Source organism: Coenobita brevimanus, chromosome 90 (genome assembly GCF_032717465.1).
Source record: "Coenobita brevimanus isolate Jiangsu-jjx chromosome 90, ASM3271746v2, whole genome shotgun sequence".
In the NCBI taxonomy this organism is placed as follows: domain Eukaryota; kingdom Metazoa; phylum Arthropoda; class Malacostraca; order Decapoda; family Coenobitidae; genus Coenobita; species Coenobita brevimanus.
In genome coordinates, this window is record NC_137043.1 from 26,874,288 (window position 1) to 26,899,071 (window position 24,784).

A 24,784-nucleotide genomic window follows, 5' to 3' on the forward strand; every position below is an offset into this window, starting at 1 on the left:
AGAGTGGATTGGATAAGAAACAGTGTGATTCCCAGAGATGTAAGTTAGGGAAGTCTGTTGATAACTGGGTAGAAGAGAATGTGCTTGGATGGTTTGGTCATATGGAGAGAATAAGTGAAGAAAGGGTGTAGATATGGGTCTGTGTTAGTGAGGTGGAGTGTGAGAGGAGGCGTGGTAGGCTAAATAGAAGGTGTATGGATATGGTAAAGGAATGCGTGAGAAAGAATTATGCAAGTTAAGGAAGCTACAGAACTGACAGAGGATCGAGTTACCTGAATAAGGAATGTATGGACAAGCGCTTGACAGGGGTTTGGCACCTGTTTTTTACTTGACTGTCAAAGAAGTGACTTCCTTACGTTTGTACTGTATCTATAAAAAACGATGTTCAGATGGTTACTTCTGCGAGATAGAGGACAATTCCGGGAGACTGAAGAATATGTGAATGATTGTGTGACACGTTTGGCTTAGCATACTGATGATAGTCCTCCCACTTTCGTAGTTTCTTTTTCCTTTTTTCTGGATCCACCCTCACCCCATCTTTAGGTGTGGACGAAGGTCAGAAGAGTGATTATAATTATGATATTCTTGCTTCCTTAGATGGTTTTATCCAACCTAACCAAGAAGGCATTCTCGCAGTGGAAAAAAAAAAACAATCTCTTCTAACACTTTCGCTATATTTGCGACTGATATACTACATATCTGCAGCCTCCAGACAGCTATATTCTGCTTAAGGGACAGTTGCAGTGGTGGAGGAGTTAAAATTTAGAATGTGAAAGTGCGGGCAGTAGACGGCCATATGCCCGACGCAGAGGTCGCGATGGCGTAATCAAAGACCCCAATTTCTGAGGTTCGTTTCTTGAACGGCTCTGAGGCTAGTGGTGGGTGATGGAGCTGCCTGGTTGCATAAACATCCCTCCTTTCCTCCCCTGGCCACCGAGTAGAGGACGGTGGACTGTCGAGAACGGCAACTTCAGTCAACAGTCCACCGGGTTCATGTTTCGGATGAACCTGGGACTACTACTGCTACTACCCCTATGTTCCGAGTCATTCTCCCCTCAGTCTCCTTTTATCACACAAAGCTGTGTTAGTACCCACATTAACGTATCGATGCGTATCAGGTACGGCATGGATGTGAAAACTCAAGAGCAAGAGCGGTGAAAAAATGGAATATTGGGGAATGTGGAGAGTGCACAGAGTGGACAGAAAAAGAATCCTACTAATTCGCGAGAGATGTAGAGCGTGGAAGTCTGTTGATTGGGTAAGAGAGCGTGTGTTTGGATGGGATGGTTCTGTGGAGTGAATGGATATTGATAGAGTGATGAAAGGGGTGACTTTGAAGGTGAGAGGAAGCGTGATTGGCCAAGAAGATGGACGAGGTAAGTGTCTGTCAGAAAGTGAGACATGGAAGTTGACGATACTGTATAGCCCGTTTGTTTTCATCTGATGGAACTTAGTCACTCGCACTTGAATAGTAAGTCGTGGGTGCATGAAATTTAGTGAGCCTTAGATACGAGAAAAGAATGTCTCCTTGGTTACTAGGCATATCAGTCCTTCAGTCTGACTACACTTGGCCATCAACTGAACCAAAAGAGGTTAGGGATCTTTGTCAGGTTAGAGTTAATGCAGTACAGGGACTTAACATGAGGTCGAGTTCGTTGGAGGAATTATGTGCAGAGGTTGGTGGAGGGTTAATGCCCCTCCCCGTAAAACAAATAACTCAAAGTCAAATGGCCACCCCTTACGGGATTATGGCGTCTGGCAATAGATAGATAGATAGAATAGGTTTCTGAGGTCAAGGCAGGATTTTCTGTTCTTGGGGCCTGAAATGGGTGAATGATTATGCTGCCCACCTCACTATGTGTGCTGTTGATTGTTTTGTAATTTCTCTCCCCTTGTTTCTGCATCGTATCCTCATCCCATATTTAGGTAGAAAAACGGCTATGAAGATGGTGATGATTATAATGATAATGATGTTTCTTCTTTTTCCTTGAAGGAAAATGGGCAGCTTACAAAACTATGGCTTATTGTCCGTTCTTTATTAAATATATAATTTATCACAAGTCTATGCGAGGGCTGTGAAAAGCAAGTTCAGAATGTTTGATGCCTAGGCGTAGTGTGGTGGTGGAGGTCCATAGGCTGGCGGTGCGGGCGCTGGGTAGGAGGCCTCGCCCTCGTAGGCCACGTTGGCTACGTAGCCGTTGTGATGGTCGGCCTCGAAGGTGACGATCTGTGTGCGGCCGTCGGGAAGCAGCACCCGGTAGGAGCCGGAGGTCACCTGGCCGTCGCTGCTCTCGTCGTGGGCGAAGTCGTTGCCGGTGTAGTCGTCCTTGACGGCGTAGGCGAAGTCGTAGGGCATGCCTGGCTCCTTGTATGAGGGTGGTGGTGGTCCGTAGGATGGAGGGCTCTCAGGGTTGGGTGCTGCAGCTGCCACTGCCAGCACCACTGACACAAACATCAGCTGTAAATATGGAAGAACTCAGTACATCGACATACCCATTGTTAATTAATGAAGCATATTATTATGTGCACTAAATACATTCTAGGTTAGATTTATGATTTAGATTATCTACTGCTGAACATTTTTCTTTTATCTATAATGTCTTTCCTTTTTTTTTTTTTTTTTGGTTCTGTTTATGGAAGACAGACTAGGTGTGTGTGTGTGTGTGTGTGTTTGTGTATGTGTGTGCGCGCGCACTTTAGACGTCCACTTAATATTTCAACCGAATGAAAACTCCTCTTCTGTCACGTATTACTCCCGTTTACGTCACAATGTGATCCTGACCTTGGCAGAGATCATGTCGCTGTTGTTGCTGAACAGTTCAGGGGGAAGCAAGAACTAATGTGGAGGTGTTGGTCATGGTGGCTTATATACTGGCTGGACTGTGACGTCACCACCTTCACTTTCGAGGGAGAGGGGGGAAGGGGTGTATGGCAGACTGACGGGGCTGGTGGGATGGGCGTGGCGGGGTTCAAGGCGAGGAGCTTCGCATTCATTTATTCATTTACTTCATTACCATACAGTTCTCTTCTTCATTACAAAATTTGATATACAGTACTGCATAAAATAAGATCAGAATTATTTTGTTATTTTTAAAACACACGTTTACGTAATTTATATATTTCCAGGGCATGCAGTCCATATGTTAATGCTCCTGTATATACCTGTATTCGATATATTTCACATGTATGTCAGAACATTTTGTTTTTAACAGTGTAAATACGGTGCATAGTTTATAAATATTCCTGTAAATAAAACCTTTCGTACAAAATAATTTACCTAGAATTTTCACCACTTTTTGTTATGCCGTCTCGTAGGTATTTTATTCTACTTAATGCCAGACGATTTACTTAACTGAGCGAGACCCTGACAAAGTGTTATGAATGAAACAGTAGCATTCGGGAGGCGAATGCTAATCGCCCGCCAAACTATGTTGTTGGCTACCTACATACCAAGTTTAAAGTAAATTCGCAAAACTACGGAATTCAGTCACCGAGTTTCACATGTCAATCCATCTTAAAAAATATATGGCGGGTGGCATTTGGTCACTTTTGATCAAATCCTCACCAATTGTAATAGACTTCTGCACACCCACGTAGTTGCTATATCCTGAAGGTTTGTTGAAAATTCGTTTACAACTTTTGTAGATATTTGGCAAGACACACACACACACACACACACACACACACACACACACACACACACACACACACACACACACACACACACACACACACACACGTTGACAAAAACTATATCGTCTCGCCATGCTAAAAGCAGGCGATAATTATTCTCAGGGAAGAAGTATACCGGTATACTGTATAAACTGTGATTTACATGAATGTCGGATATGTATATTTAATCTTTGTTTCCTGTACGAAATATCTGTACTTATTTCAGTATACATTACATATCCTACCATATGCCTTCCACGCCATCTGCCTCACCGCTGATTGTTGATCCAAGTCTGTTCAGTACATCGCACACCGCTGCAGAAATAACTCCTTCCATTCGTTGCTCACAGTTCCTACATAAACTGCAGCATTCAGCAGACTTGATTCTGCGATAGTTCTCGTACTTACTGTGGTCACACTCACACGTATGCACAGACGCTGTCACTGCTTCAGCTGCTGCTGTTGCTGCTTAGTTTATCAAAACTTTTTGGCATATTTTTCACAAGCATACCTATCCTCTGTATCTCACGACTCGTATTCTCGTCGGTTAAGAAAGCTCTCAAACAACTCTTCCTTAGTCCATCATTTATGGATTTGGGTAGTTTTTAGCCTTTTGTACGTTATTTGTGCAGAGTATGACATTACTGGAAGGATGTATGTAACACAAGAGGACAGGACGCAGTAGTAAGCAAAATAAATCACTTAAGAAAAGGTGTTGTAGAGCTTTCTTAACCGACGTGTATACCACCTTAAGCCTTTTCATTCTTCGGTCTTCTACAGCTTTCATCTCCCCTGACATCGATTTTTGCTCAGACATTTCGTATCTCCTCCTTTGTGCACATTCTAACGTTATTATAGTAATTCTTTTGATAGCATGAGTTTCCCTTGGCAGTGTGAAATCGTCTTCCATTAGCTAGAAAAAAGTACTCGAGTGAGGCGCCACCCTCTGCTGTAAAGGGTAAATCGAGATAGTTTTTATGCACTTACAGGACAGGTTTTCCTTCAACTCAGTAATATTGTTTGATGACAGCCAGAATGTACCCCCAGAGTCAGACCCCATCATACACTGGGTTAATGTGTACCTTCCGCTCCGTTTCCGTTCATCAGCTTTCAAGGTATTCATATCATCCTTTCTTTTTCTTTGCTTCAGTGGACAGCCTTCGATTTTTATCACTGATATTTTCCTACCTTGTCCCTTTCATCATTTCATCAGTTTTGCACCTCCCTACAAACATTTATTATCAGAGAATCGCATACATATTCTTCTCATAATTTCAGTTTACTTTTTACTTGCGTTATTTTCAGAGAATTCGCATTCATTTTTCTCTCATAATTTTGATTTGCTCTTTTTATTTTCTTAAATTGTGTTAGAAAATTCGCAACAAATCTTATTAGACTCATATTGTGTCTATGTGTATCCTACTTTAATAGTTAAGTTCATGCTTATAACTATTGACTGTAAAAATCCATCGAAAAGAATCGAAATTTGGAAGAAGGGGAATGGAAACACTTCCTTATAGCATTAGGGACAAGGATTTGAAAATAATCATGTTTTAAAATTTAGAAACTTTTGTTGAATTGATGGTGGGGAACATGTCACACGGGAATTTCAACATCTCTGATCTCGTCTTATCCATCAGGAAATAAAATAATCATTACATTCAGCCTCCCACAAGTGTACATTGGAAACTGAATGAAGCTAATTGTGCGAAAAACTGGTGACATTTCATAGCTGTGGCAGGAGAGGCAGGACACCAGTGAGTTAAGCTGTATGAAAGCTTCACAGTTATAATTGACTTTTGGGCATAAAATATCCAGGCCGAAGATTATCTGTGGTCGTTCCTATGCCTCTCAACCCTTTGATTGTTACCGGCACCCCTCAGCTGGATGAATTCGTCTGACGCTAGCCAGGGTAAAAAATTTTGGTATGATCTTACTGTTTTAAGGGTTAAGGATAGTCTGTCATTTCAAATTTCGTCACTCAGCTGCGTCCCTAACACATTTCTTCATTAACCACCAGAGCTGTACTGTTTTGGGATTACATTTTTAGTCAAGTTCTTAGTTAATAATAGCAAAATCTTTCAACAAGTGATACTTTAATGGTAAATAAACCAAACTACAGAGGAAACGAGGATATTACACCTGAGGCTGTACACACCTGGGTCTGTCACATGAATGGTATGGTTGTTTCAGGTACATCCAGCAGCCTTGGATGAATTTGAGGACAAACCAACCAACAAAGGCCATACTGACTTAGTGTTGGCTGAGAAGGGGGACCGAATCACGTCATTCTGGTATTCAACTCACACCACTGGCAAGGCTGACACGATGGCGTACCAGATGGTGTATGGTAAGTGTTGAATGTGGTTTGTTCTGTATTTGACACCACTAACCAGCAACCAAACTGTGATGTGAAATTTCCTTAAATGTATCCGTTCAGCACTTAGACTTTATTATATTATATTATTTGTAACTGATATAATAGCTATGTTAAATTAAGCAAGGTAATATTGTTCTGTTGTATATTTATTGAGAAAACTACAAATTCTCACTGTGTATCAAAAGTCATGTGGCGCCAAGAAGAGATCAGTTATAGTGTGTCAGAATAAGTTAGTGCATGACTGTTAGTGCTTAAGCATAGTGTGGTGGTGGTGGTGGTGGTCCATAGGCTGGCGGTGCAGGCGCGGGGTAGGAGGCCTCGCCCTCGTAGGCCACGTTGGCTACGTAGCCGTTGTGGTGGTCGGCCGTGAAGGTGACGATCTGTGTGCGGCCGTCGGGAAGCAGCACCCGGTAGGAGCCGGAAGTCAACTGGCCGTCACTTTTCTCGTCGTGGGCGAAGTCGTTGCCGGTGTAGTCGTCCTTGACGGCGTAGGCGAACTCGTAAGGCATGCCTGGCTCTTTGTAGGAGGGTGGTGGTGGTCCGTAGGAGGGAGGGCTTTCAGGGCGGGGTGCCGCTGCCGCCACAAACACAACCGCTGACACTAACACAACCTGTGGACAAAGAGGCAACTCAGGACATCGACATACCCATTTGTTAATTAATGAAGTATATCATTATATAGACGTCGTACCTGCTGTATAGTGGGATATATTTAGGACTTTTTTTTTTTTTTCGACCACGAACTGTTAAACCTTATGTGCGATAAAGAGTATTTATCAGTATATATTTCCGAGACTAACGCATCTCGGTGTGTGTGTGTGTGTGTGTGTGTGTGTGTGTGTGTGTGTGTGTGTGCATAGGCACTGAATTTCCCAAGTGTATCAAAATATTCCGTAGATGACAAGAATCACAGTTGTTACTGTAATCCTGACCTTGGCAGAGATCATGTTGTTGCTGTTATTGTTGTGTCTCAGTTCAGTGAGAAGCAAGAACTAATGTGGGGGTGTTGGTCATGGTGGCTTATATACTGGCTGGAGTGTGACGTCACCACCTTCACTTTCCAGGAAGGGGGGGGGGATGTATGGTAGACTGACGGGGGTGGTGGGATGGAGGTGGCGGATTTCAGGTCGGGGAGCTTCGCATTCATTTATTCATTTACTTCATTACCATACAGTTCTCTTCTTCATTACAAAATTTGATATACAGTACTGCATAAAATAAGATCAGAATTATTTTGTTATTTTTAAATGCACACGTTTACGTAATTTATATATTTCCAGGGCATGCAGTCCATATGTTAATGCTCCTGTACATACCTGTACTCGATATATTTCACATGTATGTCAGAACATTTTGTTTTTAACAGTGTAAATACGGTGCATAGTTTATAAATATTCCTGTAAATAAAACCTTTCGTACAAAATAATTTACCTAGAATTTTCACCACTTTTTGTTGTGCCGTCTCGAAGGTATTTTATTCTACTTAATACCAGACGATTTACTTAACTGAGCGAGACCCTGACAAAGTGTTATGAATGAAACAGTAGCATTCGGGAGGCGAATGCTAATCGCCCGCCATAATATGTTGTTGGCTACCTACATACCAAGTTTAAAGTAAATTCTAAAAACTACGGAATTCAGTCACCGAGTTTCACATGTCAGTCCATCTTAAAAAATATATGGCGGGTGGCATTTGGTCACTTTTGATCAAATCCTCACTAATTGTAATAGACTTCTGCACACCCACGTATTTGCTATATCCTGAAGGTTTGTTGAAAATTCGTTCACAACTTTTCTAGAATTTGGCAAGACACACACACACACACACACACACACACACACACACACACACACACACACACACACACACACACACACACACACACACACACACACACACACGTTGACAAAAACTATATCGTCACACACACACACACACACACACACACACACACACACACACGTTGACAAAAACTATATTATATCGTCTCGCCATGCTAAAAGCAGGCGATAATTATTCTCAGGGAAGAAGTATACCGGTATACTGTATAAACTGTGATTCACATGAATGTCGGATATGTTACTTTATTTAATCTTTGTTTCCTGTACGAAATATCTGTACTTATTTCAGTATACATTACATATCCTACCACATGCCTTCCACGCCATCTGCCTCACCGCTGATTGTTGATCCAAGTCTGTTCCATACATCGCACACCGCTGCAGAAATAACTCTTTCCATTCGTTGCTCACAGTTCCTACATAAACTGCAGCATTCAGCAGACTTGATTCTTCGATAGTTTTCGTACTCACTGTGGTCACACTCACACGTATGCACAGACACTGTCACTGCTTCAGCTGCTGCTGCTTCGTGTATCAAAACTTTTTGGCATATTTTTCACGACCATACCTATCCTCTATATCTCACGACGCGTATTCTCGTCGGTTTAGAAAGCTCCCAAACACCTCTTCCTTAGTCCTTCATTTATGAATTTGGGTAGTTAATAGCCTTTTGTACGTTATTTGTGCAGAGTATGACATTACTGGAAGGATGTATGCAACACAAGAGGACAGGACGCAATAGTAAGCAAAATAAATTACTTAAGAAAAGGCGTTGTGGAGCTTTCTTAACCGACGTGTATACCACGTTAAGCCTTTTCATTCTTCGGTCTTCTACAGCTTTCATCTCCCCTGACATCGATTTTTGCTCAGACATTTCTTATCTCCTTATTTGTGCACATTCTAACGTTATTATAGTGATTCCTTTGATAGCATGAGTTTCCCTTGGCAGTATGAAATCGTCTGCCATTAGCTAGACTAAAGTACTCGAGTGAGGCGCCACCCTCTGCTGTAAAGGACAGGTTTTCCTTCAACTCAGTAAAATTGTTTGATGACACCCAAAATGTACCCCCAGAGTCAGACCCTATCATACACTGGGTTAATGTGTACCTTCCGCTCCGTTTCCGTTCATCAGCTTTCAAGGTATTCTTATCATCCTTTCTTTTTCTTTGCTTCAGTGGACAGCCTTCGATTTTTATCACTGATACATTTTCTGCCCTGTCCCTTTCATCATTTCATCAGTTTTGCACCTCCCTACAAACAGATTATTATCAGAGAATCGCATACATATTCTTCTCATAATTTCAGTTAATTTTTACTTGTGTTATTTTCAGAGAGTTCGCATTCATTTTCTTCTCATAATTTTAATTTGCTCTTTTTATTTTCTTAAATTGTGTTAGAAAATTCGCAACAAATCTTATTAGACTCATATTGTGTCTATGTGTATCCTACTTTAATAGTTGAGTTCATGCTTATAACTATTGGCTGTAAAAATCCATCGAAAAGAATCGAAATTTGGAAGAAGGGGAATGGAAACACTTCCTTATAGCATTAGGGACAAGGATTTGAAAATAATCATGTTTTAAAATTTAGAAGCTTTTGTTGAATTGATGGTGGGGAACATGTCACACGGGAATTTCAACATCTCTGATCTCATCTTATCCATCAGGATATAAAATAAACATTACATTCAGCCTCCCACAAGTGTACATTGGAAACTGAATGAAGCCAATTGTGCGAAAAAAGGGTGACATTTCATAGCTGTGGCAGGAGAGGCAGGACACCAGTGAGTTAAGCTGTATGAAAGCTTCACAGTTATACTTGACTTTTGGGGATAAAATACCCAGGCCGAAGATTATCTGTGGTCGTTCCTATGTCTCTCAACCCTTTGATTGTTACCGGCACCCCTCAGCTGGATGAATTCGTCTGACGCTAGCCAGAGTAAAAAATTTTGGTACGATCTTAATGTTTTAAAGGTTAAGGATAGTCTGTCATTTCAAATTTCGTCACTCAGCTGCGTCCCTAACACATTTCTTCATTAACCACCAGAACTGTACTGTTTTGGGATTACATTTTTAGTCAAGTTCTGAGTTAATAATAGCAAAATCTTTCAACAAGTGATACTTTAATGGTAAATAAACCAAACTACAGAGGAAACGAGGATATTACACCTAAGGCTGTACACACCTCGGTCTGTCACATGAATGGTATGGTTGTTTCAGGTACATCCAGCAGCCTTGGATGAATTTGAGGACAAACCAACCAACAAAGGCCATACTGACTTAGTGTTGGCTGAGAAGGGGGACCGAATCACGTCATTCTGGTATTCAACTCACACCACTGGCAAGGCTGACACGATGGCGTACCAGATGGTGTATGGTAAGTGTTGAATATGGTTTGTTCTGTACGTGACACCACTAACCAGCAACCAAACTGTGATGTGAAATTTCCTTAAATGTATCCGTTCAGCACTTAGACTTTATTATATTATATCATTTGTAACCGATATAATAGCTATGTTAAATTAAGCAAGGTAATATTGTTCTGTTGTACATTTATTGAGAAAACTACAAATTCTCACTGTGTATCAAAAGTCATGTGGCGCCAAGAAGAGATCAGTTATAGTGTGTCAGAATAAGTTAGTGCATGACTGTTAGTGCTTAAGCATAGTGTGGTGGTGGAGGTCCATAGGCTGGCGGTGCAGGCGCGGGGTAGGAGGCCTCGCCCTCGTAGGCCACGTCGGCTACGTAGCCGTTGTGGTGGTCGGCCGTGAAGGTGACGATCTGTGTACGGCCGTCGGGAAGCAGCACCCGGTAGGAGCCGGAAGTCAACTGGCCGTCACTTTTCTCGTCGTGGGCGAAGTCGTTGCCGGTGTAGTCGTCCTTGACGGCGTAGGCGAACTCGTAGGGCATGCCTGGCTCTTTGTAGGAGGGTGGTGGTGGTCCGTAGGAGGGAGGGCTGTCAGGGCGGGGTGCCGCTGCCGCCACAAACACAACCGCTGACACTAACACAACCTGTGGACAAAGAGGCAGCCAGGACAGTGATTACGTCCACTTAGTCATTTGGTAAATGTTAAAGTATATTATTATATAGACGTCGTACCTGCTGTATAGTGGGATATATTTAGGACTTTTTATTTTTTCGTCCACGAACTGTTAAACCTTATGTGCGATAAAGAGTATTTCTCAGTATATATTTCCGAGACTAACGCATCTCGGTGTGTGTGTGTGTGTGTGTGTGTGTGTGTGTGTGTGTGTGCATAGGCACTGAATTTCCCAAGTGTATGAAAATATTCCGTAGGTGACAAGAATCACAGTTGTTACTGTAATCCTGACCTTGGCAGAGATCATGTTGTTGCAGTTATTGGTGTGTCTCAGTTCAGTGAGAAGCAAAAACTAATGTGGGGTGTTGGTCATGGTGACTTATATACTGGCTGGAGTGTGACGTCACCACCTTCACTTTCCAGGAAGGGGGGGGGGTGTATGGTAGACTGACGGGGCTGGTGGGATGGGCGTGGCGGGGTTCAGGCCGGGGAGCTTTGCATTCACTTATTCATTTACTTCATTACCATACAGTTTACGGTTCTCGTCTCCTTCATTTCAGACTGCTGGCAGTGCACGTTGTAGGTCAGAGTGTGTTCCAATGTATCATGTTTTTCAAAGATTTATTGTAGTAGTTTGCAGGATCAGGCAAATGAGTTTTATACGTAGCGTTCGAGCCAGAATGGAGTCTACAGTATTCTGATGTGAATTTAATAAAAAAAAAAAAAAACGAGAACGCTGCTTCCCATTACGTCTTAGGGTTTGTTGTCTATGTACAGTACATAAAAGAACCGCATTGTTTGTTTGTTTGTTTGACCTTCAATCACTCCCAAACCATGGACCAGAGACCTTCAGACCCTTATATATTCTGAATCAGGGTGACCCAGGAATGATTTTAGGAGAGTCAAAATTCAGATCTGGGTCAGTCATGGTCACTGGTAGATTGTTCGCCTTTTTGGCCCGGGCAACCCGAGTACCCCTGCAGCCCAATTTTTGGTATGGAGACTCACATGACCTTCAATTCGGACGTACATACACTATGTGAGGTTACTTCCGAGGTCATTTGAGGTCACTGGTCGGAGATCATTTGATGTCAGAGGTAATACACCCTTTAACGGCTGGACCCAGCAGTCCAATTTTTGGCATGGAGACTCAGTTGACCTCCAGTTCGGATATAGACTGTGTGAGGTTGACCTACGAGGTCAATTGAGGTAATTGGCCGGAGGTCATTTGAGGTCGCTGGTAGTACATAATACACACTCGAACAACTGGACCCAGCAGCCCAATATTTTGCATGGAGACTCACATGATCTCCAGCTCGGACATAGGCTGTGTGGGGTTGACCTTCGAGGCCATTTGAGGTCACCGGTCGGAGGTCATTTGAAGTCACCGGTGATAGTAAACAAGTGTGCACAAATACCGTGCGTATCTGCGAAAGCGGAAATAGAAAGCTCCTGGACCTCTTATAATCCCTCTTCAAAAGCATAAGGTGCATGGTCTTTCTGGAGTAGGAAGAAAGGTTGAACTAAAGCAAATAGGATTAGAGCGTTCGCCGTTTTGGCCTGGCAACCTCGGGTACTCCTGCTGGTACTAAATAAAATAGCCAGCATATTATTTTTAATCGTATGCACACACACACACACACACACACACACACACACACACACACACACACACACACACACACACACACACACACACACACATATATATATACACACCGGTATATATATATAAGAATATTGTACCGAAGGACATCTTTGTTAATTTCACTGCGATTACGTCTCTCATTTTAACCTTGGTACTTCCAAGTATTTTGTATTTAATTTTGAAGAAACCTGTCGCAGCGAAATAGTTTAAACATTCTCCATTCAACCCCTGTACCATGTACTGTTTAGAGAGAGAGAGAGAGAGAGAGAGAGAGAGAATTGTGCGACCACTTCGCCTCACCTCACACTACACTGGCGGGTCACAGCTATTATAGTGAGTCCACGCAGGATAAGAGCTGCTCTGGTGGTCTTTTTCCTGCTAACAGTTATCTCTCAGGCTGAGCCATTCACAAGGGAGATGGAGGGTGCTTACCCTCCCTCTTTGTACCTTAAACCCATAAAGATTATTTGCCTTAATGACCCTTGTGCTGTCGAAAAGCATAATAATATCTTAACAAAGGGCCATCAGAGTCAGTATGAAGGTCGTCTGTCCTCGTCAAGGGCTGATCAGTACTGTTTCCTTATATGTCTTCTCGGTCTTTTTACACTGAGGGCAGATGCCATCTTACACACATCCCCCACAAAGTTGCCTAATGTCCACATCCAGCACTACATACTCACCACAGTGCTGTCTTAACACACTCTCCACAGTGCTGGCATACACACGCTCTCCACACACTGCTATCTTCAACACACTCCACACTGCTGTCGTAACACTGTCCACACTGATATCAACACACTCTCCACGCTGCTGTCTTAACACTCTCCACAATGTTATCAACACACTCTCCACGCTGCTATTTTAACATTCTCCACATTGCTGTCTTAACACACTCTCCTCACTGCTATCAATACTCTCTCCACGCTGCTATCTGAAAACACTCTACACATTGCTATCTTAATACATTTACCACACTGCAATCTTAAACACATTCTCCACACTGCAATGTTAAGACACTCGCCTCAGTGATATCTTACGCATTCTCACCACAATGCTCTTACACACACTCTGCACACTGATATCTTACACACACACTCTCCACACTGCTATGTTACACACACTCACCACACTGCTGTGTTACGCACAGTCTCTACACTGCATTCATACACACTCACCACACTGCTGACTTACACACACTCATCACACTGTTATCTTACGCACACTCTCCACACTGCTGCCTTACTTACACTCCCCACAGTGTTATTTTACACACATTCCAAACAGTGCCACCTAGTAAATATTTTCCACAGAGCCTTGTCACACACATTACTTACTGTGACACTTTACTTACATTGCCCACAGCGCCATCTTGTGTCCACCCAGCCATCTACCTCAGTGTCGGAAGTTTATCTCATTGTCAGAGCCATCCACATCATCGTCATGCGTCTACCCCGTTGTCAGAGATGCCCACCCTCCTTGTCATATATACCTTCATCGTTTTCAGACATCCACCACGTTTTCAGAGATACCTGCGTCTTTGTCAGAGATACCCACCTCGTTGTCAGAGACCCCTAGCTCCTTGTCAGAGATGCCTACCTCTTTGTCAGAGATACCTCGTTGCCAGAGATAAGTACATTGTTTTCAGACTTCCTCCCTGTTGTCATAGATACCCGCATATTTTTCTCACATCTGTCTGGTTACCAGAAACATCCACCTCTTCGTCAGAGATGTTCACTTCATGTTTAGATTATGCTTCAAGTTCAGGTTCCTTCTTTTTTCTATTACAAGTAAATAAACGAGACGGAGCACTCAGATTATGCAACACTGGTACCCAGCAACTTGTCCCGGGGCCGAATAATTGGCTTTACCCAGCGACCTTCACCTCTGACAGATTGCTTTCAAAACTGGATTACTTCATTCTCGCCTAATCCTTAATACATCCACCCACTATGGTCCAGATCAGATACAAACTGCCTGAGTTGACTTACCCAGTGACTCTGATATTTTACTTTTCCCTGTCACCTTGGCCTTTGGCTCTTTATTCATAAAATCGAATATCTATCCTTGTTTTAATATGAACTCTTCCACAGAGTGTAGCTTACTTCGGATCAAAATGGCCTAACGTTTGGCCCTTGACCTGTTGTTCTCAGGATAATATATGAACACGAGTCAGACTTTGGACATGCCCTGTGACCGTGGCCTTTAACTGATTGTTCTCAACACGGAATTCTTTCAATTTCCCTGACCCATAACCCTTCCACCAAATTTGGTTCAAATTGGATCAAGAGCTGACCTTGCCGGGTGACCTTGGCATTTGCTTTTCCTTGCGACCTTAGCCTTTGACTGTTCTCAAAATTGAATTCTTTTATTCTTGCCTTACCTTCACCCCTTCTTCAAAACTTCGTTTAAATAGGATAAAAACTTTAAATTAACCTTGCCGTGTGACCTTGACCATTGACAAACAACTTACTCCTACAGTGACCCTCAATAATTCTCCCAAGTGTGGTCAAAATCTGATGCAGACTGCTCCGTTACTATGTTATTAAGCATGTACAAGGGTCGAACCTTGTCCTATGATCTTGACCGTTGACTGATTGTCCTCCAGATTCAGTCACCTTATTGATGCTTTACACTCAACCCTTCTCCCAGGTTGGGTCAGATCAGACAAAAACTGTTCAAGCGCGCCTCGAACATAACATACCACCCGCCCCTGGTTAGTAAGCGGGAGTACAGTATACAGTGTATAATTTATTTATTTATTTCACCGAACACTTACCTCCTCCAGTGTGGCTGCTGTGTAGCATTCTAGTGTCGTAGTATACGAGTAGATTTGTACTGCATAGGAAACCTCCATGCGTCACCGGTTTTAGTAAGGTCAGTGTTTGAAAATGGCGCTATCAAAATTAAAAACAAATATCTTATCCAGGGGTCACTGAATGTCTGATTACCAGGAGGCTTCACACCCATTCACTGCGTTCGGTGTGTGGCCGTTGTCAGGACGCATCTCGCTCCAGCACTCACACACGACTTCCACTATGCAGCTTTCCTGTGGGGACAGCATGACGCCACTGCTCACTTGCTAAAGCTAAAATCTGACCTGTCCTGAAGAGTAACCTTCCAACCCTGTACTTGTTAGACTGTATAAGTATGTTATTTTCAACAGTAGTGAAGTTTTTGTTAGGGAAAGGTGAGTCAAAGGAAATGCTTCTGCATCTTTATTTGGAATAAATACAGTAAATATCAGAAGTCCTTATGGCACATATAGGAGAGATTTGTATGTTCAAGGCTGGATGTCACGTAGAGTAATTTAGTAGGTAAGGTAGGGATGGCTGAGGCTTAGCCATGGTAGGGTTGAGGTAATCCATAGAGAGGTTCTGGTTGCTTCGTGTAGGGAGGTGGGGTATGGGTGTTGTAGGAAGGTGGGGTATGGGTGTCGTAGGGGGATGGTTTAGTCTCAGGGTAGGTGGCCTCTCCCTCGTATTTCACGTCGGCTATGTAACCGTTCTCGTGATCAGCCGTGAAGGTGACAATCTGCGTGCGACCGTCGGGCAGCACCACCGTGTAGGTACCAGAAGTCACCGTGCCGTCGCTTTGCTCTTTGTGGGAAAAGTCATTACCGAAGTAGTCCTTGACTTTGTATTCGAAATCAAAAGGCATTCCTGACTCCTTCTTGTGGTCTTGGGGTGGGCCGTAAAGTTGTTGTGGGCCACCTTCTGGTAGGTGTGAGGCGGTGGTCAGCGTCACCACCGCAACCAGCAACAACTGTGGAAGCACAAGTAGAGTGATACATTAGAGTGGGTCATGTGACAGTGGTACATTAGTGTGGATCATGTAAATATTGTGTACAGTATGCTACAAGTGATTTTAGCTTAAACATACTTATGGTGACTGAAAGAATTAAGAGAAATGCTCTGAGCTGGTTTAGCCATGTTAAGAGGATGGAGAATGAGGTATTGGCTAGACGAGTGTATGTGAGTGAGGAGGAGGGGAAGATCATGGATGAGTTAGGGGGATGGAGTGGTGAGAGATATGAGAGAGGGGGGATATCAGGCCGGGATTAATGTGTCTGGCTATAGATAGATAGATGTTTATAGCTAATGTTATACTCTTAAAATGTACACTTAATTTGTCATAAACCCCTTCACTTCGATGACATATTGTTCATTTTATTTTAAGTACAGTTGACTGCACCTTTCCTCTTCCGTCTCCTCAGTAGCTCACAACATTATATTAGCCTTGGCAGTTGAAGGAACAGTTAGGTAAAAAGTAACCGTTTAACCAGCCAATGAGATTATAGTGACAACATGCAATTTTACCTCAACCAAATATGACAATATAGATTACAGAAGGTGAGGAGGAGGAACAGAACTTTTACAGGGAACTGTGCCTGCAGATGATTTTGTTGAGTTGGAGAGAGAGAGAGAGAGAGAGAAAGAGAGAGAGAGCACTAGAGAGGCATGACACTGCATTCATTAACCTGTCCAGCACGAGAGATCTTAAGCTGTCTGATGATTCCAAGGATAAGTCGCCTTATTTAGGGGCTACGAAATAAATATGTTGAATTCATGCGTTTTCAAAGGTCCATTGTGCTTAGGATTTCACTCGGCTAAATAAATGCACTTGGAAATAATCAGAATACATCATGAACCTTGATAGAAGAAATTGGGTGAGCTATGGCGCATCGAATAATACAAGATGGTCTGCAAATATCACTCCACTAGACTCTCACATGGCTGTATCCTGTGCGCTGTGGGGACGGTTCAGTCTGCTGGTGTGGGCGTGGGCGTGTCAGTGGGTATAGGATGTGAAATACTGATCCAGGGTAGGTATTCTCAGTCTGTTGGTGTGGGCGTGGGCGTGTCAGTGGGAATATGGAATGAGTTTCGTATGCAGGGTAGGTATTGATAACACGGACAGAGCTGTCCACACAGCACACGACCAATCACCCAGCGGAGTGGTAAAGGAGCGCTATATATGGACCACCCTGTATATAAAAGAGAGTGACGTGTTTGGTGTATATAGAGTTGGTTGAATTTGGAATGAGAGAGGAAAGGTGAAATGTGAACTGATAAATGATACAAATAGGTGGATATAATATACATGGAGGTGTACAATCATGGACATACAGTACTGTAGACTGCTGTTCTACTGCATCCACTTCACACTATCCCATTGCGTCTACTTCATACTTAGAGCACGTCCACCACTTTCCACTCAGACGGATTGTGCAAACGAGTCATCAAGGCCAGAGAAATATACTATGCATCTCTCAGCTTTGGAATATTAGCTAACAGAGGAAAGTGCGAAGGATGAAATATAGTCGAACTTTTATCTCCGGCTGTGCATGGTAAGAACTGCACCATATTTTACCTTGGCGGTCTTCGAAATCGTGTCTGTCACACGGGAGTTATGAAATACGGTATATTTTTGTGTGACCCATTGTCTTTGAGGTGATGCCGGGAACCTCGAGGGGTTGAATGATGAGTGCCTGGATGCATGACTAATTTCACTAGTTACTCTTCTGACAGTTATATTTTCATGCTTTCCTTATGATATTTTTAGATTCTCCCTGTCCTATATGGCGCTCACGAAGAGCCTACACGTGGTGGCGCTGTGACCCTGGGTGGAGCAGTTGCGGTGTCCACCCGGGAACATAACCTCCACATATTTCTTTGCACAACGCCGTGGGAATGACCCTAGTTCGATCTGGTGAAGCGCTGTCTACCACAAGGGCGCACTGGATCCCTGTACAGTGTACATACTGTACTTTACCTGTAGGACGGCCCCACAGAAGCATTTGTTTACCTGTGGTCGATGGGTCTGCTCGGCCAGACAGGCCCGGGTTAAACAACAACAGCAACAACAACCTGACCAGTCAACTTGTGGAAAGAAGGGTTATGATGATGATGATGATGACGTATTTCACATGTCCTACCGTAATGATGATTTTGGCGACCATGTTGCTATGTAAACGATGATGCGAGAACTGATACTGACCTGCAGTGTGCGTGCTTTTATATACCAACGCAGTGGGCATGTCACCACGTCCACTTGCTCACCAAAGGGTGAGGAGAAGGGAGTCAAGGTGTAAACTTGTCCGTAGATTGACACTTTCTCCCAACAGTCCCGTTTAATTGGCTAAGAACGTGTTCTTCCTATTGATATTCTGATTATCCGTGTTCTTTATATTTATACGTCAATTTCACATACCTGTACTGCATTTACGAGCGATCAGGCTTGGGATTCCGAGACATACTGTATTTACGTTCTGTCAGGCCTGGGATTCTGGGGCATAATGTATTTATGATCGATATATATATATATATATATATATATATATATATATATATATATATATATATATATATATATATATATATATATATAGTGAGCGCAGTGCACAAATCGGTTATTTAAGAGGAGCCTGTGGAGTCACATGGAGAGACAGGCTGACGAATGAGGATATAAAGGAGCTTCGTGGTGTTGATGTGGAAAATGACTGCCACCACTGGAAAGCAATTTTCATGAACAGTTTAAAAATGGTTTGGCCAGGTGGAGAGGATGTAGGGTGAAAGACTGAAGAAGAGAGTGTATTTTAGTACTCTTCCCTAGCGGGAAGAGGGAGGGGAGGCATGAGATGGAGGGATGGGGTGGAGAGGTATATGGCCACTGTGTGTGTGAGTTGGGAGCAGGGCAGTGAGATGACGGGGGACAGGGCGACTTGGAGGCGATTTGTTTGTGGCCACCTCAAACGGGATTGAGGCGTCTGGCAATATATATATATATATATATATATATATATATATATATATATATATATATATATATATATATATATATATATATATAAATAAGTCGTGCACAAATCGGTGTGAAATGTGTGTGAGCGAGCAGGGTTTATTTATTTATTTATTTATTTTTTTAGCTACATTTAGCTTTTTCTGGAAAATGACTGCCACCACTGGAAAGCAATTTTCATGACAGTTTAAAAATGGTACTCCTTGCCATGACTGGCCTAACAAACAAGAATAATATAAATTTTAGTACTCTTCCCTAGCGGAAAATTTTTAGGCATTTTTCGGCTGTATTGGCCACTGTGTGTGTGTGTGTGTGTGTGTGTGTGTGTGTGTGTGTGTGTGTGTGTGTGTGTGTGTGTGCGAGTGTGCGTGTGTGTGCGTGTGTGTGCGCGCGTGTATTAACTTTAGCAGTTTTATTTTATGATAACCAGACGTTGTAGATGGATTGAGGGATATCCAAGGAGTTTCTTTTTCTTTTCTTTTTTACAGCAATAAGTCAAAGGTCAAGGTCACAGGATTAGGTCATAGTTTGGCTTATCAAAGTCAGCTCTGGTTGTTTTTATCCAGTTTTGATTAAAAAAGGATGAGGGTATCAAGAAAGAATGACATCACAATCAGTCAGTGAATAAAGTCACAAGACGAGATTAAAGTTCGACCCGTGTGTCTGTGTCTGATCAAAATACCTAAAACAGCTTTTATCTGATTTGGACCACACATGACCGGAGTTGGACGGAGGTCATGTATTCACCCGAGTCTGTCTGTTTGGATACAAGTTATCTCGAAAAGTTGTGACCGGCTTTCAGTCAAATTTGATGGGTAGCTGGGTGGTGGGTCAAGGAAAAGCTAATTAGATTTGGATGCAGGAATAAATAATAAGATCTGTTGGCTTTGGTGGAAGTATGCGCTCTCTGAGACTGTATAGCAGAGCAAACTTAGACCATAAAATGTATTAACTACCTGAGACCGTAAAAATATTCGTTTGGTAGGAAAGAGGAACTACAGCTATAAATCGTAAATTATATTGGTATTGACGGAGGTATGCACTCTATGAATGCTTTCTAATTTTCCACAGCGTTGTGTGATAGCTCCACCTACTTTTCCTCTCTCATTAATTATCTCATTCGTATTTTTTCCCCCCTCAGCCTCGTTTCTGGTTCGCTTCGTCCACTGTTCTGTCTCGTATTTTTCTGGCCACGTTTCTGCCTGTCTGTTTGCACCAACTTTCCCTGTCTCTTGAATTACGCCTCGCCATTGTCTCCCATCCCAGCCCCATTTCTGATTACCGCTCTCGGTTTTTTCTGTCTCCTTTCTCCCTGTCAGTTTCCTGTGGTGTATGACGGCTCTCTCCCTCTCTCTCTCTCTCTCTCTTTCTCTCTAGGAACGTGATCTTGACTTTGTTCAGTGCCTTAATTTCTCCACATATATGGGATAGCCTTCTGTACACTGCCTTATGTTGTAGTGCACTGCGAAGTATATTTATTAGACTTTTATATTTACTGTTATCGTAGTTGAAAGGGACGGTAAAAGAAAAAAAAAAGTAAAACAATACGAAGTTGCCGTTCCGCAGCCATCATCCTCCTTTTCGGGGATAGGGAAATATTTGAGGGACATTTGTATAGATAAGTCCCCTGGTTATATCTGTGCCACCACGTGAAGGCGTCCCTGTCCAGCATCCAGATTAAACAGGATACGGAATTTTGTTTGTATATTAACCGTCCTTCCCAAACCGTCTGATTCCGAGAGACGTCCATCTTTGCTCATTCTTGCTGCCGCCAGACGATTTTAGTACACTTAGGAAAGGCCGGTTATATTGAATGGGTTTGTTAAGGCTATAGTTAACCCGTCCAGTTTGAAAAGTCTCTCCTAAGCTGAAAAAATTTGTTTGGAGATGGCAAGGAGAGAGAGAGAGAGAGAGAGAGAGAGAGAGAGAGAGAGAGAGAGAGAGAGAGAGAGAGAGACAGACAGACAGACAGACAGATAGACAGAGAGAGAGAGAAGTCCCCGAGGTAAGTGAGGTAAATGAACTTGCTCCCATACTATCGCTTCCTGTGGGGAGGAGGGGGAGGGGAAGAATATTTCTCCAGTATCCCTGCTTGTCGTACGAGGCGACTAAAAAGGGCCATTTTGTCTCCCATGTTTCTTTTTTTACTGTCCTCTTCTCTTCTGTCCCACCTCTCATATTGATAATTTCATGTTTCATCCGGCCTTTATTTTCCCTCTACTCCTATCAGGTTAGACATGTGGTTTCCTGACATGAATAAGGACTTCCAACTGACGTCGACGTTTTCTCTCTTACACCACTTTCCCGCCAAGACCACTTCAGCGCTAGCCTTAGATCCAATTAACCACACGAGCATTATGGCTTGGTGCTAGTTCAATATTCCATCCATCCATATCCTACACCTAATCTAAAATTTCCCTTTTAGTTAGTGATTATCCCCTGCCGTGTCCTCCCTGCTCCCTACTATACCATCAGATCATGACATAGTGCCATATGATCTTTGCTATCTGACACTTGGATTTCATTCACTCACATACTCTTCTATAGTCGCAAACTAAAGTCCATCCATTTCTCCTGAATTTCTGTTTACGGACTTAGAAAATCAGTGTCTTGGATTAAGAGCAAATGACGCAGATGACACTGATGTACGGAAAAAAAATAATAATTGTCAGTTGCTGTAGAATCACGAGACTAAATTTCAAAGTCCATGGAGAGAGAAGGAGAGGTGACAAGACTTGCTGCCGAGTGTAAAGAGAGAGAGAGAGAGAGAGAGAGAGAGAGAGAGATGGAAGATACTGTGTGTGTGTGTGTGTGTCTCTATCTATATCTCTATCTACTGTATATCTATTTGTCTATCTATCTACCTATCTATTTATCTATCTGTTTGTCTGTCTGTCTATCAGTTTCTCTCGCACGCTCACGTCGTTTGGCATGTAGCATTTGTGAAATTATACCCGTGAGAAAGAGATGCCAGCCCCTCTCAAACACCTGCCCGGCCGTCTTCATTAACAACCTACTCGCGCTGACTCATGTCTGGCAGAACGACACTGCTGAGTTTATCACATCTCTCTCTCTCTCTCTCTCTCTCTCTCTCTCTCATGCATATATATATATATATATATATATATATATATATATATATATATATATATATATATATATATATATATAATACACACACACACACACACACACACACCACTCATATATACGGAGTGTCCCAGAACTTAACCAAAGGTGATGATTCTATACATGATTTTTGGTAAAAGTTTATAATAACATAGGTCCAGTTCTCTTGTGTCCGTCACAGCCTTCGAAAGGGCACAACAGCTTAAAAGTTTAGAAAAATGCATTTCATGTTAGGCAGTACAGAAACAGCAGAAAAAGTAATTGTAAATTGTTGCATCTGTCAGATCTACTTAGACTGTAATCACAAACGGGTGTGCATAAGTTCCATTATATCCAGCCCATGAAGAGGGTCTTAATAGATGCAGTGGACCTTCCGCCCACGTGAGGTTTTAATTTCATCGTTACCTATGCAGACATCATCCCTCGCTACATGGTCGTTGTCCTTACCAAACAGCATGACGCCCACACCACAGCACGAGTACCTCCAGAAACGTGTTTCCTTAGTGACCTTCTCTTGGACAATATGTGCAATCATACCGACTGTCTCTGGCTGCTTGACTGGCATTCGGTGACGTGTTAAGCCCTTCACTACGGTGATATACTGTACAGTATAGTTTATTATCCCAGCCACCAGACGATTTTATTCAGCTAATGAGAATTTTTTCGAGCTGGGGAGTTAGATAAAGCCTTCAACTACGCAGTCATTACCAGAGTTTTATCTGAATAAAGTTGTTTGGTATTGACAAGAATAAAATGGAATAACCCTTCATAGAATTGAATGGGTTAAGGGGATAGACTACTTTTGAGGTGTTACCTTTAATGTTTTTCTATTTTTGAATTTTAAAACTGATATCAAACAGTGCAAAACAGTATAAGAATGTGTTCTGACTCATTCAGGTAGTCTGGTCATAAATGTTTTTTATATGTAGTTTATCAGTTGGATTTTGTTTTGTCAAGGCAGCATACTAAACACTCTAACTGAAAGGCTTGGCTGTCGTATTTCTGCCTTATTCCGTTGACTCGGTGCTTCTGGTCCGTGAATACTTCTTTACCGCGAAAACTATTTCACCGTGAATATTTTTCTTGATGCATTTTTTGCTTCACACGTACGACAACAAAACGACACTGTGTAAACTCTGGACAACCTCGACTGACGGAAGCATCAAGTATCTCGGGATATCAATATACCCAAGTTGCATGATGGAAAAATTTTGATCCCAAAACATTAGCCTACCCCCTTGAATCACCAGGCTCCTCACACTTTCTCCATACTGGCCACATGCCAGTGGTATTTACTAATAAAGTGCGCTCTGTGAGCGCGTGCCGAGCGAGCGAGAGCCTTGTTATCACAATTTCCCTCTGATATAAAATTATGGGCGGGATCTCCGATATTTAATAGCTGGAGCTGATGCTAAAAAATGCAATGTACAACGAAAAATCTTTTTAAAGTTTGATTATGTAACTGAGGCGTTCACCGATTAGAGCCGAACACTCCCTCGGAAAACTCGAGATTCCATGGGGCTCCTACGCCTTTATGGGTGGGCTTTTAGTTGATAACAAAATTTATTGCATGAGTGTATCACATGCAGAAAGAATTTCAACTCTACTTCACATAGGAGTAAAGTTATTAGTTTCTGCTGAGCGTGACGGTCGGGTCGGGCCGGGCAACTCCTATCCAGACTTAACAGAGTAAACATCTCTCGCTTGTTCGTAATAAGCGTAGCCATTGTCAGCAGCTTACTATATACGCTACCATGGTTGCTGAAAGCTGCTGCAGTTGGCTTGACCTGATGCCTTTAGTTCAGAAGGGACTCAGCATGGCACCTCTTGGTGTATTGGCCACACGAACTTGTTTAGAACGGTATTCCTCTCGTGGGCTCAGACATACCAATAGCTCAAAAAAGTATCGGGCAGGAGGGGGGTGATGATATCCTAAAATTCCTGAACAGTCAGTATAGCTTGTGATGTCCGGGGTGATTAAATTGATCATCTGAGTACTGAACTGTGATAACAACAGTGACTCGGAAACGTCCCAAGCAAGTGATATGATACACCATAAAGTCAGATTTTCCAGTGAGGAATGGAATCAGCCATCGCCTGTGTGTTCAGACCGACTCGCGTGATGTATGGACCAATACTTGTGGAGCCATTATACCAAAACCTAACCCTTTCACCCGAGGTAATCAGATGACTACATTAGTGTGCCTCATTCATTCAGACCTAGAAAGCACTCACAGAGCGTATACTTCCGCCAGTGCCATTGCCATTAAAATGG

General features: G+C 42.6%; 3 protein-coding genes across 3 annotated transcripts; all 3 read right to left on the reverse strand.

The window, feature by feature from the left end:
• Window positions 1-2,104: 2,104 nt before the first annotated feature.
• On the reverse strand, window positions 2,105-2,797 carry LOC145411695 (cuticle protein 19-like). The gene is made up of 2 exons (XM_080281711.1): window positions 2,783-2,797; window positions 2,105-2,458 (listed from the first exon to the last, which is right to left on the reverse strand). The coding sequence occupies exons 1-2, from the start codon at window positions 2,795-2,797 to the stop codon at window positions 2,105-2,107; spliced, it is 369 nt and encodes a 122-aa protein (XP_080137837.1).
• A 3,506-nt stretch (window positions 2,798-6,303) lies between these two features.
• LOC145411693 (cuticle protein 19-like) lies at window positions 6,304-6,999 on the reverse strand. Its single transcript, XM_080281708.1, has 2 exons — window positions 6,985-6,999; window positions 6,304-6,663 (listed from the first exon to the last, which is right to left on the reverse strand). The coding sequence occupies exons 1-2, from the start codon at window positions 6,997-6,999 to the stop codon at window positions 6,304-6,306; spliced, it is 375 nt and encodes a 124-aa protein (XP_080137834.1).
• A 3,552-nt stretch (window positions 7,000-10,551) lies between these two features.
• On the reverse strand, window positions 10,552-11,241 carry LOC145411687 (cuticle protein 19-like). Its single transcript, XM_080281696.1, has 2 exons — window positions 11,227-11,241; window positions 10,552-10,905 (listed from the first exon to the last, which is right to left on the reverse strand). Exons 1-2 carry the CDS (start codon window positions 11,239-11,241, stop codon window positions 10,552-10,554), a joined length of 369 nt encoding a protein of 122 aa, XP_080137822.1.
• Between the last annotated feature and the right edge of the window lie 13,543 nt (window positions 11,242-24,784).